The 23331-nt window shown below is 39.2% G+C and overlaps 1 protein-coding gene across 1 annotated transcript in view; it reads right to left on the bottom strand.

Annotated features, from left to right (window-relative positions):
• SLC49A4 (solute carrier family 49 member 4) overlaps positions 1-23331 on the bottom strand; it is a 66712-nt gene that overhangs the window by 13928 nt on the left and 29453 nt on the right. The window contains exons 3-7 of the mRNA XM_069021069.1: positions 18888-19150; positions 13295-13424; positions 7460-7568; positions 6770-6837; positions 1716-1843 (exon numbers count right to left, since the gene is read on the bottom strand). Coding sequence (XP_068877170.1) covers positions 1716-1843; positions 6770-6837; positions 7460-7568; positions 13295-13424; positions 18888-19150 — 698 coding nt within the window. The remainder of the gene's footprint in view (positions 1-1715; positions 1844-6769; positions 6838-7459; positions 7569-13294; positions 13425-18887; positions 19151-23331) is intronic.

Raw genomic sequence — 23331 nt, 5'->3', positions numbered from 1 at the left:
AGCACTGTCAGAAAACTCTGATATATAATTACAACTTAATCTAAGGAATCATCCATTTTAAGAGAAATGGTAATTGCATGAAAAGTACAACCCAATCCCTGTATTTGAATCAAGGAATGCTAGTTTAGGATACTATATATCAAACCTCAAATACCCTATGTACTTTTACGTCCTGACGGTGGATCACCTTTCCAAAAAAAAAAAGCAGCACAAGGCACCTAAATGCTATAAACAAATAAGAATTCTTATAGAACCTATGCTGCATGCCAAATTCTTTACTAAAAAAAAAATAAAATAAAATCAGAGAGAGCTCCATCAGTTTTGTTTTCAAACACTGGCAAATGTACGTAATGACTTTCCCCTCTTGAAACATCTCTGCTTCATTCTTATGCATAGACTTGAAGGGTCATTTATGTGTTTGGCTTGTTGCATCAATTCAGAGGATAGAGTTGCTGTAAAAATTTACATTACTGCAGGCTTGTAGTGATGAAGCAGGCAAGCACGAGAAAAAAGCTTTTATTGCTTTTATTTTAGATTTGATGGAAAAGTGTAGTCATTTAGTATGACAACAGCCATCATGAAATTTGATTTGTTTATTGATTGAATTATGTTTTATTTAAGCAGAATTTCTGAAAGCATTGAAATTTCAAGATAAAGCACAAATTTGACCTATCCATCCAGATGGTGTTGCTCTTGAATTGATCATGTATTTCAATTTGCTGTACCCACTTTAGTTTATAGTTGTGACATTTGCAGTGCACCAAGGACACCTACTGAAACTCAAAGTTAATTTGAGTAAAACACTACTCTATATACTACTCTCCACACCAAACTCTTTTATTAAAAATGGACAAAAAAAGTCTTCATTTCTCCTGGAATGCATAAGTTGCTTGTAACAAAGATGGAATTATATTTAAAATGTATCTATAGAATTCTTTACTAAATAAATATATTTTTGAATCTTGATGTCTTAGGTTTTACTGTAATTTGCTACTCTGTTGAAGGTCTTGGAATCACAGGTGGATCAGTCCTTTGGTGCAGATAATAAAGTGAAGGATGGATTTTTAAGAGCGAAGCAGTGCTAGCTTTCAACTAAGGGTACAGCTAGCTGGCAGCCTGACTAGACCTCTGAGCTTTTCCCCCACTCCTGCCAAGAGCTTTTTTTCTTGTCTTTTTGAGGCGCAGGCTGAGTTAATTTTGGGCTGGAAAAGTTCCCTAAACCTGCATGCAGGTGCAGAAAAAGAGGACAGCACTGTGCAGGGACAGATTTAGATGGCTGAAAACACTACAGGTCACCTTGGTTTGAAATGCACCACGTGTTCCAATAACTAATGTAAGTTTCAAACCCCGAAATTCCCAGACATGTCACTGTTTCTTATATGCGACTCTACTCTCATTCATCTGATTTTTCTTGATTTATTTCTCACTTTGGTTATTCCAAAGGACCCAAAATAGAAAAACACTTAGTCCCCAAATCAAATTTAGATGTGTATTCGGGGTTCTTATTATTGGGCTAAGTTTTTAATCTTTTTATGAAGTTATTCAAAGCCAGTGAAGATACTTCAGATTCAAAAGACCCTCTAAACTTTTTTTTCATCTTAGTAAAACTACTGTATTACTAAAGATACCAAACCAGGTTATAAGATAGTGAAGACTTCAAATATTTGCCTGCAATATCAATTAAAAAGAATAGGAATTAAAATCATTGCCGATACCTGTGGTTAAAGGCAGATGAGTGACAGTAGTTAGACAGGTGAGAGTGAACCAGGTTGATGCTAATGTTGCTCCAGATAAAAGCAGCAGCAGTATGAACTTCAGCATGCCTCTGATAAAATCTGCAAATCTAAAATAAAAGCACACATCAGAGCAGTATAAATGCTGATTTTCATATTCTTTAAATGTCACACTTGACAATTAATTCAGTTTATTCTCATTAAACATTCTGGAGACAATAAAAACAATTTAAAAGTACTTTCTCATTTTCAGAAATAGAAAAAAGGTATTTTTATAGAATGGTGATATTTCTAGCTGTCAAGCTGAAGAGCCATGGATTTTTTTAGCTGTCACGAAATAACAACCAAACCAGAACAATTTTCAAGTAATTCTCAAGGCATCAAATGAATACACTTGGAGGAAAGTTTTTTTTCTTCTGCATTTGTTGGACACAATATCACACCACTACTTTCATCGCTGTTTAGTCAGCGTTTGCCAGTCTCCCTTGGCAGACACAGAGCTCCATTAGCATATGAGGAGGTTGCCGCGTTTTATTCAAGACATAGTTAAGTGTCAAGATCCATTCCTGTGGGAAATGGAAAAACTCCAAAAAATTCCAAAGAAAGCCTAGTTGAAGGTGAGAAGGAACAGCTTCTGAACTCTTGGAGGCATCAGTGATGAAGCTCATGGTGGCTTAGGCAAGGAAGGAACCTTTTACACAGGGGGTCACTCTGCCAGTGGCTGTTTTGGGTTGAAAAGTTCCAGAAACCACAAGCTTGGTGCTACTGCTCTTCTACACAGACACTGCTGACAGACATGTGGAGGGACAGCCCCACAAGTCCTTGGGCAATCTGGCTGTTATACAGAGGGAATTATGATCTTTATACCACTTGATGGTACAATTGCTTTTTTCATCTTTTTTCCCCTTTTCTTTCAAGGAGCCAGAATGCTCTTGAGCAGTGCTTGTGTAGCAGAATTATCAGTGCAACCACTCTTTTCAAAGGGGATGTTAACCTAACTACTGAAAAAGATATATTAGAAAAGGCAATGTCATTTATTCATGAGTAATTTGTATAATCTCCTGCTTAGGAGATGTGATTTTGGGATGGACAGGTTAGGTATGTATTTCTAAAGCATATTTTCTGCCCCTACAGCCTCCTACCTTGATTAGGCTAATGGTATCATAATCCACCTAGTTTGGTCCATGATGAAATTTGTCTGTCCATCAGCTAACTGCCTTCTCTGCCCTGACAAAGAGCACTCTACAGGCAGATACCTTATAGCTTACTTGATAAAACAGAAAATGCTACCAACATTTTGAGAACTTCCACATATACTGTATGAGATGTAGGAGTAATGCAGTCAAATGCTCTCCACTCCCCCAAACCAGCTTCTTTCCTCTTATTTTGATTCTCCCCATGCTTTAATTCCACATTGAATTTAGCAGTGAGTAATTCAATAAGCAGTAGTGGGAGATCAATGCTGCATATAATCTGAGAAGTTTATGACTGCAGTGTTCAAGTGGCTTATGCATTCATCTCCAATAGCCAGAGGTCAGCTACTACTGGTGGATTTTTTTCTAACAATCCAATCTAGGAGTCAGGATCGCCTCACTGGTTTGCCAGTTTCTTTAATTATTCTTTGGGATCACTAGGGTCAAAATCAGCAATTTTAAAAGCTTTGCAGAAGCATCTCAAAGTGTAAACTTTCAGCTTATTCCACAGAGACTCCCACTTTGCCTGCTGGCAGACAACATCACTGTTCTCTGTTCTTACAGGCAAGGGCAGTAACGTGCATCCTGTCTAATGAAACAGTGTGAGAAGTACCAGCCTTCTTGAAGGGACATTCACAGACAACAGGTCTGGGGGTGATCTCTAGGGGATTCTGTCTCTATACCACCACAAGGAATATGTGAGGATTAGAGCATGATATGCATCTAAGCCATTCATAACAGCTAAGTGGAGAAAATACCTACCAAGCAGCTGCAACTCTTTTTGACACAAAGATCCCAGTTTGGGCAGCAGTATGTTCCAAAGAGCTCTCAGATATCATAGAATTCCAAAAGGGTCAAATGTACCCCAAAGGTAAAGGCTTATGCAGCTACTGGATTCAGCCAGCAATAGAAATAATGGCAAAAAAATGACATAGCAACCTAGCCTGAACTTGGTAATCGAAGGACTTCTCTTTCTTGTCTGGTTACAGGAATAAAGAAGAGTGCAAATCTAGTCTACTCATCAGAATACTTGTTTCAATCAAAAAATATGAGAAATTACTTTTATCCTCAGGCCCAGCATTTGACCTCAAACCTTTGCTCTGTTTAAGTCCTTCTTCATCATCTAGCATGTAAGGGATTGTCTGCAGCTGCTAAAACTGTAGGCACAACAGGAGAGAAGGTGCATATTTTGCCAGACACAGACCTCTGAGCCTACTGCTGGTAACAGTCTCCAGCCTCCCAGCAGATCCAGCCCCAGGCTGTATCCTACAGTTAAAATCACAAACCTGCACTGCTGACAACACTGTCTGTTGCTAAGGAAATTATCACCATGCCATAAAGTTTCAGCATTTTGACTACACTGCAGGTTAGAAACAGGAACTGAAACTGAGCTGCAGAGGAGAAAACCTCAGAAATATCTATGATCCTTGGCAAATGTGGGGAAAAAAATTTAAAAAAAAATCTGAGAAAAGGGAATAGAATTATGTTTCCATGCACCATATTCCATTAGCAATATGAATGCTGCTCTTTGACACTGCCTTTCTTCAAACTAGTAGCATTTGAAAGCTGCCAGCAATGGGTACAGCACCTACCAGCTGCCCAAAATAGGCCTGGCTTTTCAATTATAAAAATGCATCAAACACATTAGCTAAACATGTAAGTTCATGGCTATCAGGACAGCAGTGGGTGGAGAGTAGAAGGATTTATGTATAATGCTGAGGAAAACTTGGACCATTTTGAAAATGAGATAGATATACAAATTTCCAAACTGGGCATTATTTTAAGTACAGATGATTTAACACCTACTGTGATGTACAGGACCTAATGCTCCAATGCAAGGCTCAGGTTGTTAAAAATTCTTAATTATAGAATCTGCATTGACAAAAATGGAAGGAGCAAATTCCTAAGATGCACCAATTTTGCTTTGACAAATTAGAAAAAAAAAAAAAAAAAAAAAAAAAAAAAAGGAAAAAAAACCCACCCCAAAACTAACAGCTTCTTGAGAGGTGGTTAAGGGAGAGAGCTGCCTGCTTGGCAAATCACAGTTCTGACACTGAAATATATCAACTTGTCAGCTTTGACAAGAATCATTACTTAATTTTCCTAATTACAACATTCAGCAGATTACAGTCAGACTCGTCATTGATTCAACCCTACACAGATAAATGCTGAATAGGCCTAGGAGGGAGAGTCATCCATCAGAAGTGACAAATCACCTCCTCCCTCCCTTTCTGTATGCAAACCCTCCCATCTGAACTGTGCATCACCCAAGTTAGAAAGACGGATTTGAAGACAGACTGTTGGTATTTTTTAAATTTATTAAATGCTACAAAATACAGGTATTCTACAAGGTTTGAAACCAATTTTGAAGCAGTTAAGTTAAAGGGACTGCCAGCATTTCCTGAAACTTAACTCAGGCAATATATTAAATAAATTAATCTACCATAAAGACTGAGATTTGCATGTTGACACAGAGTCTGAAGATTCTCTCCTAACAAAGTTAAGTGAGCTTCTAAGCTCTACTATTGAAATGCTGCAAATATACCACAGATTAATTCATGATGGGAAAGATTAAACTGGCACTCTACCTGCTTCAACATGCAACCTATGGCATCTGTGTCATTTACAGCAGTTGCTTTAAACATCTATTCTGTTACAGAGAAAACATTGTATCTGAGCTTGGCTAATCAAAAGCAACTCTTTTTAGAGGAAATCAGGGCATGAACTTTGTTTGGCTAGATGAAGTCCTTTGGCCTGCATCTGGAGTGGATGGGAGAGAAGCGCTTGTTTCTTTTCCCTAGGTCAGGAGTTTTTTCCTCTCCCTGTTGCAGTTGCTAGGCAGCCTGCAAAATGTCAGGATGTGAAACATCACATTTCTTTATGCATTGTGTACTCTGGTGGAAGCACAGCAAGTGAAAAAAAGAGAGTTTCGGTTTCTGTCCTAAAAAGATCACTCTCTCCATCCACAACGCCACAACGATGCAACAACTACAGATATCTGCGCATGCGCTGAACTCACTGCAGAAACTGGAGTCCAAAGATTGGACACAGAGAAGCCAGGACAATGCCCAGATATCCCAAAGCAAGGGGAATATGTGACTGGTTTTAATCACATGATAAACTCACTGCTCAGGTACCTCCTAAAAGACTTTTCTACCCTCCCACCATCGCTTTTCCTAAAGAGGACCTCAATGAAGAATAAGCAGCAGCCTTTTGGAAGGGCAATCAATTCCTTGCTGTTCCACTCTCCGTGTCATTGGCATTCACGATGGCCAGAGAGGGCTGTGTCTGGATTTATAAAAGCATAGGTACACCCATACTGTAGCCCATAGGAGACAGCAGAATTAGGTTATGCAGGAATCCAGCAACCTGCCCAAAATGGGCCCAGACTGATTTCTCTGTGGAAGAACAATGTTATTGTGGGTAGGCTGCCTGTGCTACATTCCCTATATCCCTTTGGGAATCAATATGCCCAAAAGTGTTGATCAAAGGAGACAGACAATAATTTCTTCAATGCTTTCCAAATGTGCTGCAATGAGGTTCTCCCTCATATCAGGCACCTGAATTCACCAGAGCCATCTTTAAAAGCAGCATACAGGATGCCACTGTCAGGAATAACAGTCTGACTTCCAAATTCAGGTATATGCATGTGGAGTTCTCAATCCCCAGCAGCCACTAACATGGTACAAATTACTGCTTCACTAGAAACAGACTATAATCCCAAAATGAATTTTCCATTTCACATTTCTGGAAGATGAGAGAAAACAAGTTCTGTTCTTAAAAGGATAAACTAAATGACAATCACAGTTGAAGAAATGGAGAAGGACCTGTAATTATTCCTACCTTGCCATTGCTATGCCAACAACACAACCTCCAACTATAGACCAAAATCCAATCCAGCCTGCATCCACCTGACAGGAAAAAAAACAAAAAAAACAAAACAAAACAAAGAGAAATGTGTTAAAGCTGAAAAAATAAGATGATGCTTTCAAAACAAATGTTGTGCAGGAGCTCCAAACTGCTAACAGCAGCTCTCTACAATAATCTGAACTGCAAGGCTTTTTCTAGGAAAGGAAATAAATTCACTACAAGAAAGTATGACTAAGTAGTCTGTGCCCTAAATGTGACCTCTCTTTATGGAATCTGAGTAATGTCCTCTGTTTTTTTATAATACTCTATCAAAAGCTTAGAAATTATCTTCTCCCCACTTCATCTTTTCCACCAGGCATACATTATTTTCTTTCACTAGAGATGCAGCAGCCAACAATACTCCCATTTGTTTACCTACTTCTTCCTTCTTGTCAAAAGGTGTGTACAGTTCTGAAAAGACTGACCACTAATGGAGAGTCATCAGGAAGAATTGTGAGAGTTTGGATGCCAAAGCTGCAGTTCATTTTGTTTCAAATTTCAGGGAGTGAAGTGGTCTATATGTATTAATAGCATGTTAAAAATCTGATAAAACTGCATGCTAGTGCAAAATAAAAACATACCACTTACAAAATAGCTGCTGATTATCAGTCAGGAGATACTTACTTGGCTTACATGAATGGGTGTTAATATCAAATCCAGAACACCAGACCAGCCAGAGAAAACACCCAGCGGTATCGCGTAAGCTAAAGCAATCATCAAGAATCGGAAATTGCTGTGAAGATAAAATATTGCCATTAGGCTCAGCTTATATTAAAAATTGCACCAAGAATAGCCAGGAGAGTAAATCACACCCTAGAATCTATATTCTGCCCATCAAGAAAAACAGCAAAGGTCTGAAGGAGGAGTGAGCCAGGGAAAACAAGAAAGGTATCCAGCCATGTCACTGAGTTTCTAGTAGCTGGTATGTTACTGCCTTAGCACTGTGCTAATAGAAAAAGCCAATCTCTCCACAAAGTTCAAAGATTTCTGTAACATGCTGGGCTCATATTTCTCATTTCTGCAAGCAATTCTTCCATGCATTGGCATGGGCAACCTACTTAGCCTAAGTGTGTGTTAGCAATAATAAGTACTAATTTAAAAGATGAAAAGCACTAATTTAAAAGATGAAAAAAAAATCAGAGATTCATCCCTCTTGAAGTGTACTTAAAAAATAAAAAAAACCCCAAACCCGTTTTACTTCTCTTTATTTTGGTGAAAAACAAGGAAAGCTCTGGAAATGAGACAGGTACAGTTGCAAGAGTGGAAAATTTTGACAACTTAAACTGGCAAAAATCATATGCAGATATAATACTCTATTCTAAATAGTCAACATGCTTGCTTTTCCCCCTCAATAAAAGTTATTCAACCTTAAGTAGTCAGTGAAGGTGAAACAGTCAAAGCTTTATCATCTTCTTCAATGTATAGAGCTAAACAGGAATTTAACCAACAGCTTCCCCAACTCACGATAACTGAAAACAAATGTGAAATCCTTGCTAAGAGACATCCAAGTTTCCCTTAAAAACGTTTCAAATTGGAAAGAAAATATACTTTGGAATTTGAAACAGTAATATTTTAAAGTGAAGAGATTTTACGGTGACACCAAGGTCAGGCATCCCATGGGATATCTGTGTAACCCCAAACGTGGTTCCCTCCAGTCCCAAACAATTTACAAAAAACTGATCTTGATCAGTACCAGTTCCTTGGCATGCAGTGGCAATTTGATAGCACACAGGTACAAAAGCCAAAAGGGAGAGAGAGCTTCAATTACTCTCCGAAACACTCCTAAGTTTGCAGCTTACGCCGGTTTACTCCCTTAGATGCTCCACACACAACACACCAGCCAGTGCTTTTTGCAGTGTTCTTTTTCACACATCCTCTTCTTGAATAACACATTCCCATCACATGAACATATCCTCCCCTTCCAATACCATTTGTGTCAGATTTATTTTTTAATGCAAAGAAAAACAACTCTCCAACTTTCAGCTCTTCTATACCTTGGTTATATTTCTCTGAATGCTACTGTCTTCCTGACAACTTTTTTTTCTTTCTTAAGAATGCCATAGTCTTATCTTAGTCTATCTTGTATCACCTTGGCATGCTATTTAATACTATCAATATGAAAGCCAATTCAACATCTGTAGAAAAAATAAAAAGGAATTTTGCATGGACACAATAGGGCCATATTGTAGATTGCTAAGAGGGAACAAGTCTGAATGCCGTGTTCTGAAATAACACTTGCTGAATATTCAAAATCTTTGGCTACCTGGACCTCACCTTCATTAAAGAGCTACTTTTGAGGGAGAACTTTGTCATTTACTTGACCAGAATTTCCTGTGGTGTATCTGTTTTCTGTAACTCAAGCAGCAAGACAGACTGTGATGTGGGATAGCTGCTCTGTGCCACATCCAACTCCTAGTACCAATACCAGATTAATAGATCTGCATGATGGCCATCTCCAGGGACAGAGTGCCTTAGATTACAATATAAGATGTAACCAAAAGTATATATTCTATCACCATCTGTTGAAACCAGGTGGGGCAGGATTCTTTATCTCTTCTGTGACACTTCCCTGATAACTCCCTCTGGGGGATATCTTCTTTTAATGGGCTATCCAGCCTCACTGCATGACTCATAAAATTACATCATCCCAGTGTGAGATGCTTGGCTCAGGGGGAGGAACCAAGCATTCCTACCTGGATATAATCTGAGGTTTGGAACACCACAGTCAGCCCTTACCTACTGGATTCCCAGAGGACAAGAGCTACATAACCACCACTGGACCTTCAGAGGAGGACCAGACCTTTCTACAGGATCACCGCTTCGACAGAACCACTTCAAAGAGGATGGCAGCCACCATTTAATCAGACTGCTGCCACCACCCTGCTCGACAGGGTGTCAGCCTGTATCCTGGCTCTGGCAAGTTAAGCCAATATTTCTGTATTATTGCCTTGTGTTATATATATATATACTAGTAAAGAACTGTTATTCCTGTTTCTCATACAATTGCCTGAAAGCCCCTTAATTTCAAAATTATAGTAATTCGGAGGGAAGGGGATTACATTTTCCATTCCAAGGGAGGCTCCTGCCTTCCTTAGCAGATACCTGTCTTTCAAACCAAGACACAGAGACTGCTCCCCTGCCTAGCCCAGAACAAAGAAGGTAACCAGGAGAAAGGGAGCCTGGCAGTGACAGAAACATTGATCACCAGGCATCATTCTGCCCCCTTGCCCAGCAATATCTTGTGCTGGCTAAAGCCATTTGAAACACACATCTTCAGTAGCAGCTCCACATTTCATGGCTCCAGTCACTTGTACACAGCTTTTGCAATTTTGCAATTGCTCCACTGAAAGTAGAAAAATGTGCTGTCTGTCACACCATCAGCTGTTGAACCCACACTGTTTTCCATCCTACCAGCAATGACAGGATATCAGCATTAGCCTCTCTGTTGAACCATTCTGCTGGAATATGAATTGATTTTTTTCTTCAATTTTTTTCAGAAACCTAACGCCACTAGAATCTGTAAGACAGGCTGGTTCAGAGGGGAGCCCCATCAAAGTCAGTCATCATTTTCAGAGTAACTTTGACAGTGCCTATTAACATCAGGCACATTCTGAGCAGCTTCCATTACTGATGGTGATGTTGATGAAAGTGTCATTAAAGCAATAATGATGCATAAAACCCCAGACACAAAATTTCAAAATTGCATACACAGTCCCTAGAAAATATAAAAGCCACGTAACTGGATAAAAGTATCTTATTATTTCAAAACAAAAATCACAACAAGTTTTTTTAATGCGGGTTTTAAGACTTACCCACTGTTTACTTGCATTAGGGTTTTTTTCCATTGAAGTTTGTGGAATATTCTGAACTGGGGAAACAAAAAGAACTCATATTTGCTTCACCCAAGAAACTGAGATAGGGCACTACACTTTTTATTATGGAAATTCAAACTACACTTGTCAGAGTGTGTGATAGACTGTTAAAAGATTTGGGCTTAGCTCCCAAACCATAACCAATCTGTCATCTCCCACTGTAGGCTGAGAGAGTTGGTATCAGGAGATAATCAGACATCAACTAATTGTTACAATCTGTCAGAAGGAGGAACCCTTCAAATCAGAAGGAAGAATCAAGTTCCTAAGAAAGTCCCCCAAAAAGGGCCTACAGGGGATGGCTGACCTCTGTTGATGGTATAATAACTCTGCAAGAAGCAGCTCATGTAGATGACTGCCCAAGGACCTGAAGGCATGAAGGAGTGTGGGAGTTGCAAGGATGTGATAGATCCCTTTGGTGTCCAAGGAAAAAAGGTCAGTGACTTCAATGGTCAAGTTATGCTATGTTGCTTTATTTTGAAGTAATAAAACTGCAGCCTGGGGGAGAAGACAGGGAAATGATGAACATCTCAATTCTCATGAGTGTATCTGGTGCACAGCTGGGTCAGCCACCAGCTCACACACATCCTAAATGCCTTACACACAGCTCTGACATCAGAAGGTAAGTCTACAATAAAGGGAAATCATGATTTCCTGGTAGCCATCTCCTGGTTACTTTCAGACTACACCACTAAGTCAAAAGAAAGGCTCTCTGAGCCAAGATGAAGCCTAGATTAGGCAGGCAAGAGAGCTTAGAAACCTAATGAACCAGATGATGGATTTCTCTTGAAGCATGGCAGACACCATTTTCTTTTATAAAACTCCCTTGCATGACAGGTTGTTACTGAATGGCTCCCCAAGATAAGTGGATTTAATGATGAACTGTTGATTGTTTCATGTACAGAGGAATGAAGAAGTGCCTTTGATAAAGGGTAGCATGGAAGAATGCATAAAGACCAGAGGGAAGAGAGATATAATTACCTACCTATCCACATTTTTAAAAAACCCTCCTGATTCTTAAATTATTATTTAAGAGTCCAGTTTGTTTTCTGAAGTTTAATTGATTATTGTTAACAGTAAGCCAGCTTTGCTGTTTACATCCTGACCTTACCAGGTCCACTGTTTACAAGACTTTGAATGTGGAATCTAATGGTTATAAAACTCCCAAATGGAGCACTGTCAAATGAAATTTTATATTTCACCTGCGGAGACACTTTCTGTTTGGATTTCTGTTCAACAGCAACATTTTTACAACACAGCCCTCAGGCAGGGTCTAACTGCACATCAGCTTGGGTGCAGAACAGCATTATTGTGTGTGCTAAGTGTCCTTATGGGAACTGCTGTTTTTTAGTACCCTGAAGAGGTCACTTTGCTGACTAACACCAGCTGTACCAGCACCACTACACCCAGCTGTACTCACACCTCCTGAGTGCCAGGCTGCTCCAGGATGAACACACAGGATTAAGCATCCTGCCAACTAATTACTCCCCCAAACGAAAAAAGAAAGCCTCTGAAAACAAAAGAAAAGAAAACCCAGTGACAATAAGGGATGAGTTGTTTCCACTGCCTCTAAACACACTTATTGAAAGTACAGCCCACAATAGGTCTGTAGTAACTAAACGTCTAAAGCTCCACAATTATCAAGCTTCAAGCAGCCCTTTATATGCAGATTCAGCTCCTATCACTACATCACTCAACAAACAATTACAGCAAGAGTCAGAAGCTTCCCAGTGAAGTCAGTCATATTCCGTACCAGGGAGCAGCTCTTCTCTGCCCCAGAAAGTTCCTCTGTGCAGTATCATGTACAGGGCATGGGCCTTCACAATTATTCACCATTAGTATTTCAGTTGCTTTAGCTGCTCCTCTGAGATCATATTTCCATTACAAAAGATGCTGTACAAACACTAGGGGGATGTGGGGCTGTGTCTTACCAAAAGAACCCAAGTGGGAGAAGCTGCAATACTGTCACTTTCTTTATAACCTTTATTTTTTTTTACCTAAAAATTCAAAGGAAGCTAGCTCACCTTTGAGCCTATCCAGAAACACATCTGGAGACATTTTTCCTATTCCCACTTCATATTTTAACGTACAATTAATGAGATTTAATAGATCATATAATAGTTTCAAATAGTTCATTCATTGCTTCCATGGCTGAATGAAAGCAGTTGAATAATCCTTCAAAGGCAAGTAAACCTCAAATTCATTCCAATATAATAAGCACAGAAAAAAAGCAAGTTATATGTTACTTTTGCCCAGTTTCACTGTTTTCTCACAGCTCACTTTTAACAATCTTGTATAACCTGATGTAACAGAAGCATTGCATAAGAAAAGCCATGCTAACAGGAGGACTAAAGCACTGCTGGTGCTGAAGGACTGGCATGAAGTCTGGAGATACACACAGTGGTTTAAAATTTAATGTCTGCTCTTTAGCAGTTAGCATCCTTTTATGTCTTGACATTAATATTTAATTTTATTTTGTTTAAAAGCACTACAAACCAACTTGTTTGCTCAATGAGAAGATTAAAGCACACTTGTTTTTATTTACTTAGGCACTGATCTGCTTTGAAGTGGAAACCCAATGAGGTCCTACCTTAAGAGTCTGCAAAAACTTCTCCTGTAGCTGAGCCGCTGGCTTGCTGCAGCCACGCTGGGGGGGAATGGAGGGCGTGAGGGGAAGTAGGCCAACGCTGCAGAAAATATCAGGGAAACCATTCCAAATTCTAAACAAGAGGGCAAAGAAAAACAAAACCAAGAACAGATGTTAACATCAAAAGACTTATTTCACTGCAGTGCTGTTATCAGCCAGCCTTCAAGACATAAATCCCACCACAAGTGCTTGACTGCTCCTGACAACAAAATTCCGTAACTTTAAGGAGAAATTTGTTTCTCCTTCTGCAAACAAGATTTCAAATTGAGATGGGGAATCAATGAGACTGGAAGTCCATTCCAGTGATAGGTGCTGCAGAGAACCAGGCTCACACACAGGGAACTCAGTGAAGAAAAAGGAAAGCTTTTGCTTTTTCTCTTCAGAGAGAACTGCAATATGAGGATTTGGCAAAGTATCTTTGCGACGGAAGTAACTCAGTGCAGGTAACAGCATGCTAGAGACTTTAAACAGATGGGACTGGGGAAGCCCCAGGGCATGGAATAACAATTATTCATTGAGCAAGATGATGAAGGCAAACAAAAGGTCAAGCAAGGCAGCAGTTCCACACAAACAGTACTACATGGCAACAGAATATAAAGAGCAAAGTGCAGAAGCAGCCATGGCTGATGAATAGAAAAACTACAGGTAAAAGGGGGAAAAAAGAAAGAATACAGCTGTTTGTAGATGCTCTGCTTGTTTAGCAGCAGGCATTCCAAACCTTTGAAAAATTTCATAGCAGAAGTTTGGACTTGAGCTTGAAACGTGATGAACACTTCACAGAAAACAGTAAGTCCCATGAGCAGACATTCGGAAGAGAAACAACTCTACCCACAGCCAGTCTAATTAATTTGTTTTACAGGCCTTTTACAATGTATATCATGTTCTCCACAGTCCTCAATCCCAGTATTTCTCCCATCCCCTTTGAAAACAAGATTCTTTGCTGCTAAGGAGAAAAATGTATAGCTGAAGTGTGTTATCTTAAAAGAACTTGTGATCTTATAACAAAGAAGTGTTCACTGACACCACAAATAAATTCCAGCAGAGCTGGATACTCAATTGCCTTAATTTTCTTTTTTTCTTCTCTTTTTTAATAAATCAATATGAACATGGCATTTTGCCAGGTCTTCTGCTAAACTAGAAGAAAATAAATTCAGGAAACTGAAAAGTAAATAACACTCAGAGTCTAAATGGATCAGCTGGAGATGGGGAAAGGAAATGAATGCTTCTATTTGGCATATGGGAAAAAAGGCATATCGGGACAATGCCATTTTTCATGATCAAATACCAAAGGATTCATTTTGAATTATGTGGTGTCTCTTCTCCTGCTGTGGTGTAACTGCATGTTTCGAGGGCCAAGGGCACTTTAACTAGACCTTCTCACTCCTCTGCTCTCCAGAAAATAGATTAATTTCTATCTTTGTGCACATTGTTTTGGAGACCATGAGCAGTGAATAAAGAACTGGCTGTAACTGATCATCCCAGGCCTAAGAAAGAGATGAGATGCTCTGTCACTACAGGATGATACAGCTCTTTAGTAAAAGCTGTTTATCCCCCCTCCAGATGCCTCTAGTCTACATACAGGTTTATAGGTATACATACATACATGAATACACACATTTAATCACATATTAAAGGAAGATTTAAAACTGCAGACAGGTATAGCCAATCAAGAATGTGGTCACACAAACCCATAAATTTTGTCCAAGGTACTCATTATTTAACATTGTTATACTGCAATGCTGTAAGGGGAAAGGCCAGGGTTTTTTTTCTGAAGAATGTAAACCACATTGATAATTTTAAGTCACAGAAATATCTCATAAGAGATGCCCATCTGGAGCCTCATCTCTGCACTGCCTCAAGATTTCTGCCATTCAAATTGCTGTAGTAGGAGCAGTATAGTAACCCTGGTTTTTTTGTTTTTTAATTATTAAGTTCAGCATGCTGTCCTTGTAGTACCTTCTTGCAACTCTTTAATGTTTCCCAGTGTTATACTTTGCAGGCTAACAAATTTTGCCTACATAGCTCTGCTCTCATGCACAAAAGAAAAGTACAGAATTCACTCTGGAAACAAAAGCATTTCCCTCTGGTGAAGAATATGAATATTTAGTGCCATCTTAGCTTTGTACACAATACTTACACCTCTATCAAAAGTCCAGGTACTGCCAAACACATCTGGTTTCTCACATATTGAAATCCTTCCTCAATAGGAAACCCACACCCTTATCTCCATCGTTTACTTTACCAGACTAGAAGAAGAGGAATACAATCTAAAACTTTTCCTGGGCATGTAAGTAGTGAGTAAAAGCAAGCAAAATCGAGAAGGCAAGAAATAGGTCCATGCTGAGAACAAGGGAGCTGTAGTCATAAGAAAGAAGCTCTTCTTCAGGAGCTACCGGCTTCTCAACAGTGCAACAGATATGCTCAAACAGAGCAAAGCACTTGGAATGGGGAAAGTCATAAATTACTGTGCAGAGACACAGACATATACATGTATCTCTTGTGGAGGAGTGAAGCTAGAATGCTTCAGGAAAGCTGGGTACCACACCACAGTGACTTGTGACGTGAGAGGTGCCTGCATCTTAGCCTAGGAAGCAGGCACCCTGATGCTTGTGCAAACCCCAAACAGACCAGAAAAAAAGAAAAAAAAAAAAAAAAAAGGTTTACAGAGCCACAAGCCTCCTTGATGCAAAGTATTTTTCCTTCACACAGGCTACTCATAGCACAAAAACCTACCCACTCTCAGAAACCCTTCTCCCCACCTCGTTCTGTGGGAACATTCCAGGGGGTATGAGGGCCCCTTACACACAAACATATTTTTTTTAACAAATAATGGTTTTACATTGATATGTAAGAAAGCACAAGGCTAAAAGCTCTGGCTGCAGTCCAGAATAATTCATGCTTCCTTACACAATTCAGGTAATACAATTCACTCCTGATTTGCTATATCCGTACTATTTAAGCTGTGAACCAGAATGTGCAGCGACACAGATGACACAGAAAGAGGCTGTGGCAATTCAGCTGAGCTCAGTCTGTGTTTGAGATAAAGGAACAGCAATTTATTAAAACACAGAAGAGACTGGAGTTAACAGAGCAATTTCAGAATGGGTTTATGAGCAATTGCTTCATAATCATGTCTGAGCTTAAGTCCTTGGAAAATTTGCACACTCTTGGCACACTACTGATCCCAAGTTAACAATTCACATCATTACTGTCTTTTAAAAGACATCATCTAACTTTTGGTGGCTGCTTATTTAACGCTACCTCACACAAAAGCAACAAGCTCATTAGAAATGCAGAGTACTTACCCTGTGAAACTGACTTTCCTGTAGTATCTGAAAGTAGAACTCATACCAAACCTGACCACACTCTGAAGAAGTGGGAAGTGGGACATTTGGGTACAGCTCCTTGTTCTTCTAAATTCTGCAAAACCTTTGCTACTAATCTGTGAAGTCAATTTGAGCCTAGTTTTCTGCCCAGCTGTTTAAGGGGACAAATACTATCCTACCACACCTACCAGGTTTTTTTTGTCCCACAGGTGAACAGAGCTGTTTATTCACTATCACCCACCATGAGGCGGCCATCCTTCCACCTCTGGAGCCCATGCAACACAAGAGAGGACAGGGAAGCTGTCAGCAGGGACCTTGTGCCTTCAGCTCTCCAGCAAAACAGGGCTGAGGTGAGACAGAACAAATCCCACAAGGGATTCAAAGCAAACTCCTCTCCGACAGTTCTTTGCAATTTTAAACCAGTTGGAGGTTTTCCATCATCTCTGTGATTCACTGCAGGCCAGCAATGTTCACAAAGCAGCGCTCTGTCATTGTCTGAACAGCTACAGGGGCTGCAGGTCCTGAAAAGACACATCCCATAGGACACAAGCACAAAGAAACCACCTCTATTCAAAGCACTTTCAAATATTAAGTGAGAAATACAGACGCCCCACAAAACACAATTCCTAGGAAGCTGAAGAGCTGCTGTAGGATCATCTCGTTGGGACCAGTGATCCCAAACAGGTCTACAAGGGTGTTCCCACACCCTTGCCAGCTCAGAAAGGTAGAAAGAGCCAAGCAAGACCTAAACCTTGATGGCAAAATCCATCCCTGTTTCTGAGGAAAATGCCTACGAAAACATCCCAAAAGAGAATCGAAGAGAACGTGAATCTAATGCGCTGCTCAAAGCAACATTTCTAGCGCTACCAGACTCAAACCAGTGGTCTCAAACACAACACGGTACTTCCTTAGGCAGATGAATTCTTCCCTCTCCATGGAAAACCTGCAGAGGGAGAGCTAAAGCACTTCTCTGATTGCTAGGGTTTTCCTCCCCTTATCTACTGCTCCTGAAGACAAAAGGAGCTTGCTTTCATTTTTCCTTCTTTCACACTAGCCATTTTCATCTGCCACGAGATTTTCAGAGCCTAACACCATATTTACTTGTGAAAAAGGCCAAACTTGAATTTCCTTGTTGTTCCATCTGAGTCCAGTAAAAAGTAGGTTACTCAGAAATACTTGCTGAAGTCATGATTCAAATTCTTATTACACTTTCTTTAAAACAAACATTAAAGTGGCCCTCACCCAACAGGAATGCTAACTTGACAAATTTCCATAAGAATAATGTCCAGGAATAAATGATCACAAACAGCTAACTCAATCCCTTAAACCTCCATATAAACTACACAGTGTATATACCTTAGGACTTCTGGAACACTTAGGACTAACTCCTAGCTGAACTTCAGACGATGCAATTATAAGAGAGGAAAACCCGTATCAGATGTGCAACTCTTAATACTGTACCAGCTTATATCCACTAAAAATCAGAATGTAGACACTTAAACCACTTAACCAAATCTGTCCCCTTAAAGGTTGCTGCTAATTCTTCTAAGTGACAGGAAGAGGCATAGAAGCCATTGCAATAAAAAGAGCAAGGATATAAAATCCAAGTTTTATCAGGTGAATTTTATATCAGTGATTTCTTCCATTAAACCATTGTCATTTCATTGAAATTGCTCACCAGTAAAAATGATGTCGTTTTAGTTAAAAACAAAACCTATTGTGTTTTAATTTCAATGTTAGATTCTTAAATACTAATAATCTAATCACATTTGAAAGGCACGTGCATGTCATAAATTAAGGCTCAGTTAATGCAGAAAATAATTTAATGCTAAAAGACTATCGGATTTCCATCCTTAGAGAAACAGTAGAAGAAACCCAACTTGTCATGAAAACATATTTTTAATGAAAATTCAATAAGCAAAAAAGCAGTCTGGAAGCTCAGAGAAACTGTAAAAAGACATTTCTCCCAAGATCAGCCAATACAAACAATTGAATTACTTCCTTTGGAGTCAGTCTGTACAAAAGGCTATTTTAAAACCTTTCCTACACAAAAGGAAAAAAAATTAAGCCTCCTGACTCAATTATTTTCCCTCAGCTAGAGACTAGTTCCTGTGCAAACCAGCCACTAGAGGGTAGTGGTTCTCAAGCACCAACCACACACGAAAATATGCACATTTTCTGTGTTTTCAAGTGTTGTGGTTGACCCACACCTGCATAGAGCACAGCCTCGATGCGGTCCTTGATGTGCTGGGTGTTGCTCTGTGACACCAGGTGAGCGGTGCCATTGGGAGGTGGCACCACCAGAGGCCCCACCAGGAAGGCACCAGCAGAGCCCAGGTAGTTGAGCAGCGAGGCGATGGCCGTGGCCGTGGCGCGCTCGTCCGGGGAAAACCACGTCGTGGACAGGAACGGAGCCGCGTTCATCACCGTGGGCCCCGCCAAGCCATTTAACAGCTGCCCTCCGTGAATCAGCCTGAAAGAGAGAACAGACCACGGCCATTTGGATGAGAATTCCTTGCTGGGTTTTGTTAATTAAAAAGGCATGTGAGATATCGAGTGCTGGAGATGGAGCTACTGCACAAAGAAATGAAAGTCCCGTGCAAAAGAAGGATATTCTATACACTAAAAGAAGCCCAATTAGATTGATTTAAAGAATCTGGAGCTACTCTGATCTCATTACCTCATATAAATAGAGAAGCAAATGTTCTCTTCAAAGCAGAAAAGGGAATAAAAGGGACTTTCTTTGCAGCAGAAAGGTATCATGACAGGATATAAAAGTAGAAAAGGTGTAGTAGCAGAAAAGCTTTAAATTACATACATTCTAAACCTGACCCCTCACTTGCGTAAATCCCAACAGAAGATTTAAATTAGTTTTGGCAGATCCAAAATTGAAACACTTCAGCAAAATACTCTGCATATTTTTTCACTGCATTATTTATTTTTATTTACACACTCAGATGAGCTCTATGTGCCTACAGATGAGAAGGCCGGGCTGTTAGGGTTTCCTAGAGAGTCGTCTTCTCCAGCAATCTGGCCATTCTCAACATTCTGCTAAAACAGCCAAGTAAACCCAGATTTTTCTCGTTTTTCACACTCATTGGGATTTAACAGATAAGGCTGGTGACAGAACAGAGATAGTACTTCCAAGCAGTGAAGTCTCTGCAAAGTTTGGCTTAATATTAGTACAATGAACAAATACAGAAAGGACTTTTTGAAGGCTCTCCTACATGTGGAATTCAGTCAGAAACTTCCCACTTTGACTTTTCCAAAAAGCAATCAGCCATGGAACGCAAAACTATTTTTGGAATTTATACAAAAACTTCATGTCTAAAAAACAGCTAGAGAGTCAAATGAGATATTGCAATCCTCCAAAGTAAATCTATTCATTGTGCAATAAAGTGATGGCAGATGATATTTTCAAATGGGTGGTGTTTTTCTAACCATAGCAGGAATTCAGTGTTATTGCTGCAAGACTTGAGTTGTGAGACATAAAAAGCTATGGCCTGAAAATGGGGAAACATAAGCCAGCATTTAGGCACTGTTTCAAGCCACAAATGGCTGAATAACATACAGTATAGCAGGCAGTTTTTTAAAGCACACAAAGGAATGAAATATGCAAAAGAAATGCCTACAGACTCTTTATAGAATTAAGAAGATAGACTGCAATACAAAGGAATAGATGCTACCAGTTCTCAGTGGATTAGAAATTGAATTTTTAAACAAAATTTACAAAAAATACACAGAAAAAAAGGCACTATTATATATCACATACAGGAAACACTTTCTGAGCTGGGAGAGCAATTCAATGTTTTGGGGTTTTTTTGAGGGTTTTTTTTTATGCTCACATAGAAAGGACAGATTTCATTACTGGTGTCGATGATGTGCTTCAGATGGACATCACACCAAGGCATGGTCAGGCCTTTTTAATGCTTGTTAAACTGCCACACATACTAAACCAAAATGAAATAGTTTTAAATAAATAAAAACCACTATATAAACAACGCTCTGGTATAGTTTTCTGGAGGACACATTACATCAATCCCCAATGGTTACTCTACAGTGTACTCGGGACAAACCAAGGTATCCTTGTGCACTTTGGTATTTTCATTCTACTTATCTCACTACAGTAAGTTATTCTCAAACATCTCCTAAAATGTTCCAGAGTATTTGCAGAGCTATGGCACAGCCCAAGAAACAACTGCATTTCAGTAGCAAGGGACGTAACTACTGTAACAGATAAAGATTTTATTTTAGTATCTCCTCTTGCTCCAGAGTGAATTTAATGTTTAAATTGTGTTCTTGTTATTGTATGTTTGGAAAACTGTGTCACCACAAAATAACCTCTATAGCTTTAGGTGCCATACTGCCACTTCTGTTCACTGACACCACTATGATATTATTGTTTTAATTCAAATATGCCTCCTCTGTAGTCATCCTAACAGCAAATAAAACTCACTAAAATCAGAAAAAAAGTACAACAGTTCTGCAGCACCGGTGGTCACGTAGGCACTTCATCTGATAGAAGAAGAAAAGTTTTGTAAAAATACTCTGAACAAACCACCCAATTTATATACTGTGAAAATTACACACACATACTCTTACCACGTACTTCAGATTTAGATTATGTCTATCAAACTCCATCATCTGAATAAAGCTCTATAACCAATCTCTATACTCGAGGGAGCAACAAATGTTAATTTTACTTTGCAGATCCCAAGGGAGAAAGTAGCACCTTAATCCAGAATTTTAATTCTATATTACCTTTCTGTCTTTGTTGTTTTGGGTTTGTTGGGGTTTTTCTTCCAAAGGGTGAGTCAATTTTGCCTCTCTCAAGGTGTCTTCTGTTGGTGTTTTCCTGGCTGCTCTCTCTCCAGCCCTGTCCTGGCTAGTTTGCTCCCTGTTCCCACAGATTTGCCTTTCCACCTGCATTTTTGGCATTTACAAAGCCTGACATTATCATCCAGGGTAGAGCATCTCTTACCTTCATATTGTTTAATTTCTCAAGTCTAACATATTTGAGTTAACAAACACTATTTTCAGACTAAATTGCCATCAATATAAAGACTACTACCCCAAATATCTCTGCATATGGTAACAGCCTAAACCTTATTTTATCTCTTTTTTGATACTGGTTTGAATTAAGCTACTTTTTCCTGAGAAAAAGATTATTTGCATGGTTCTTCTGCACATCCTTAACTCATTTCCCCAGAGAGGCAGGGACGAGAAATTCAAAATGCAATTCAGAGCATTTACTAAGCTGCTGCTCTGGGAGATGTATGTAGCAGCTGCTCCACCTGACAGAGAAATATGAACACAACAGTATTGGTGGCTTTTTGTTACAACATTTTATCAGCACTGCACTAGATTTTGGTCTCGCAGCTCATGAGTTTCCTCTCATACACCATCAGTGCTAAAAATTGCTCCAAGACCAAGAGAGGTTTGTTTCTGTTATCTCCTGATTTTCTTCTTGTTTCTGCTACTGAAAAGGTGCAAAGAGGAACTGCATTTTCCCCGTCACTATTCCAATTTCATTCTGCACAACAAGTTTTCTCTTTCCTGAGGAAAGGGATGAAAAGACAACTTTAGCTCAGGATCCTACCCAGATGGAAAAACATTTTTCAGTCTCATTACGCTACCGAGTGTAATGTTCATCTGTTATTTATCCAGCTCTGTTTTCAGATGTGTTATTTATCCAGTCATCATTTAATTATTTTCAGGTATCAAAAAGTAGAAAGCTATTGAGGTCAAATGACAGAAAATAACATGAGTAGAAGGCATTTTAATCACAATCATGAAAGAGAAAATTGCAAAAAAAGTTGCACCAGAAATTCATCCTCAACTTACAAAATAACTGATGACTGTAGCTTAAAGCAAAAGTGGGGAAGTAAACATCGACCAAAATATCTTGTTTCTAACTGCCTCAGAAGCCAGGTCAGGACTCATTTTGATATGTCAATGTTTTTGCACACCTGACCTCTCTGCTAATGAATTTATGTGCTCTGCCAAACTTGTAACTTGCAATTGAACAGGAGCCCTTTATGAGCCCTTTTAAAGAAAAACAAAACAAAACAAAATTATTTGAGGACTGTTAGTAAATGGTAGTGTGAAATATCACATGCCAGAGCATCACAGTAATGAGTAACTTACACATTTACATTATGCATCTATCTATCTAAAAAAAACCACAGATGCACACACACTTTTGCACAAAATAAAGATCACTTTTGTTCCTAAATTGGCCTCTGAACTGCAAAAATATAGTACAAGGGATGGTTCAAATACAGCAATAGAATTTAGAGTAGAAAAACACTTATTGTACTATACTGTCATCTCTTTCTCAATTTTTTTACCAAGTCACACTATAAATAACTTTAATTACATGGTTTTCACCACTTCCCTGAGAAGACTTTATATTACTATCAGGAACTGACCTGGTTATACCTGCCTTATTCACTTCTTGCAGTCACTGTTGCAATATCCTAGCAGGCAGCAACAAAGAAAACCATGTAACGCTGTAAATGCTGAAATTACAGTATCACTGAGCCAACTGGGTATGATAAAAGTGAGATTATACAGGAAAAAGGTTCTAGTGATTGATGATAATACCATATAGTTAAGATGGGAAAGCTCTTCCATTTACAGCTGGCTTTATTT

Source organism: Aphelocoma coerulescens, chromosome 7 (assembly GCF_041296385.1).
Source record: "Aphelocoma coerulescens isolate FSJ_1873_10779 chromosome 7, UR_Acoe_1.0, whole genome shotgun sequence".
In the NCBI taxonomy this organism is placed as follows: domain Eukaryota; kingdom Metazoa; phylum Chordata; class Aves; order Passeriformes; family Corvidae; genus Aphelocoma; species Aphelocoma coerulescens.
Note: the sequence above shows the minus strand (reverse complement) of the source record. Positions and strands in the feature narration are given on the sequence as shown.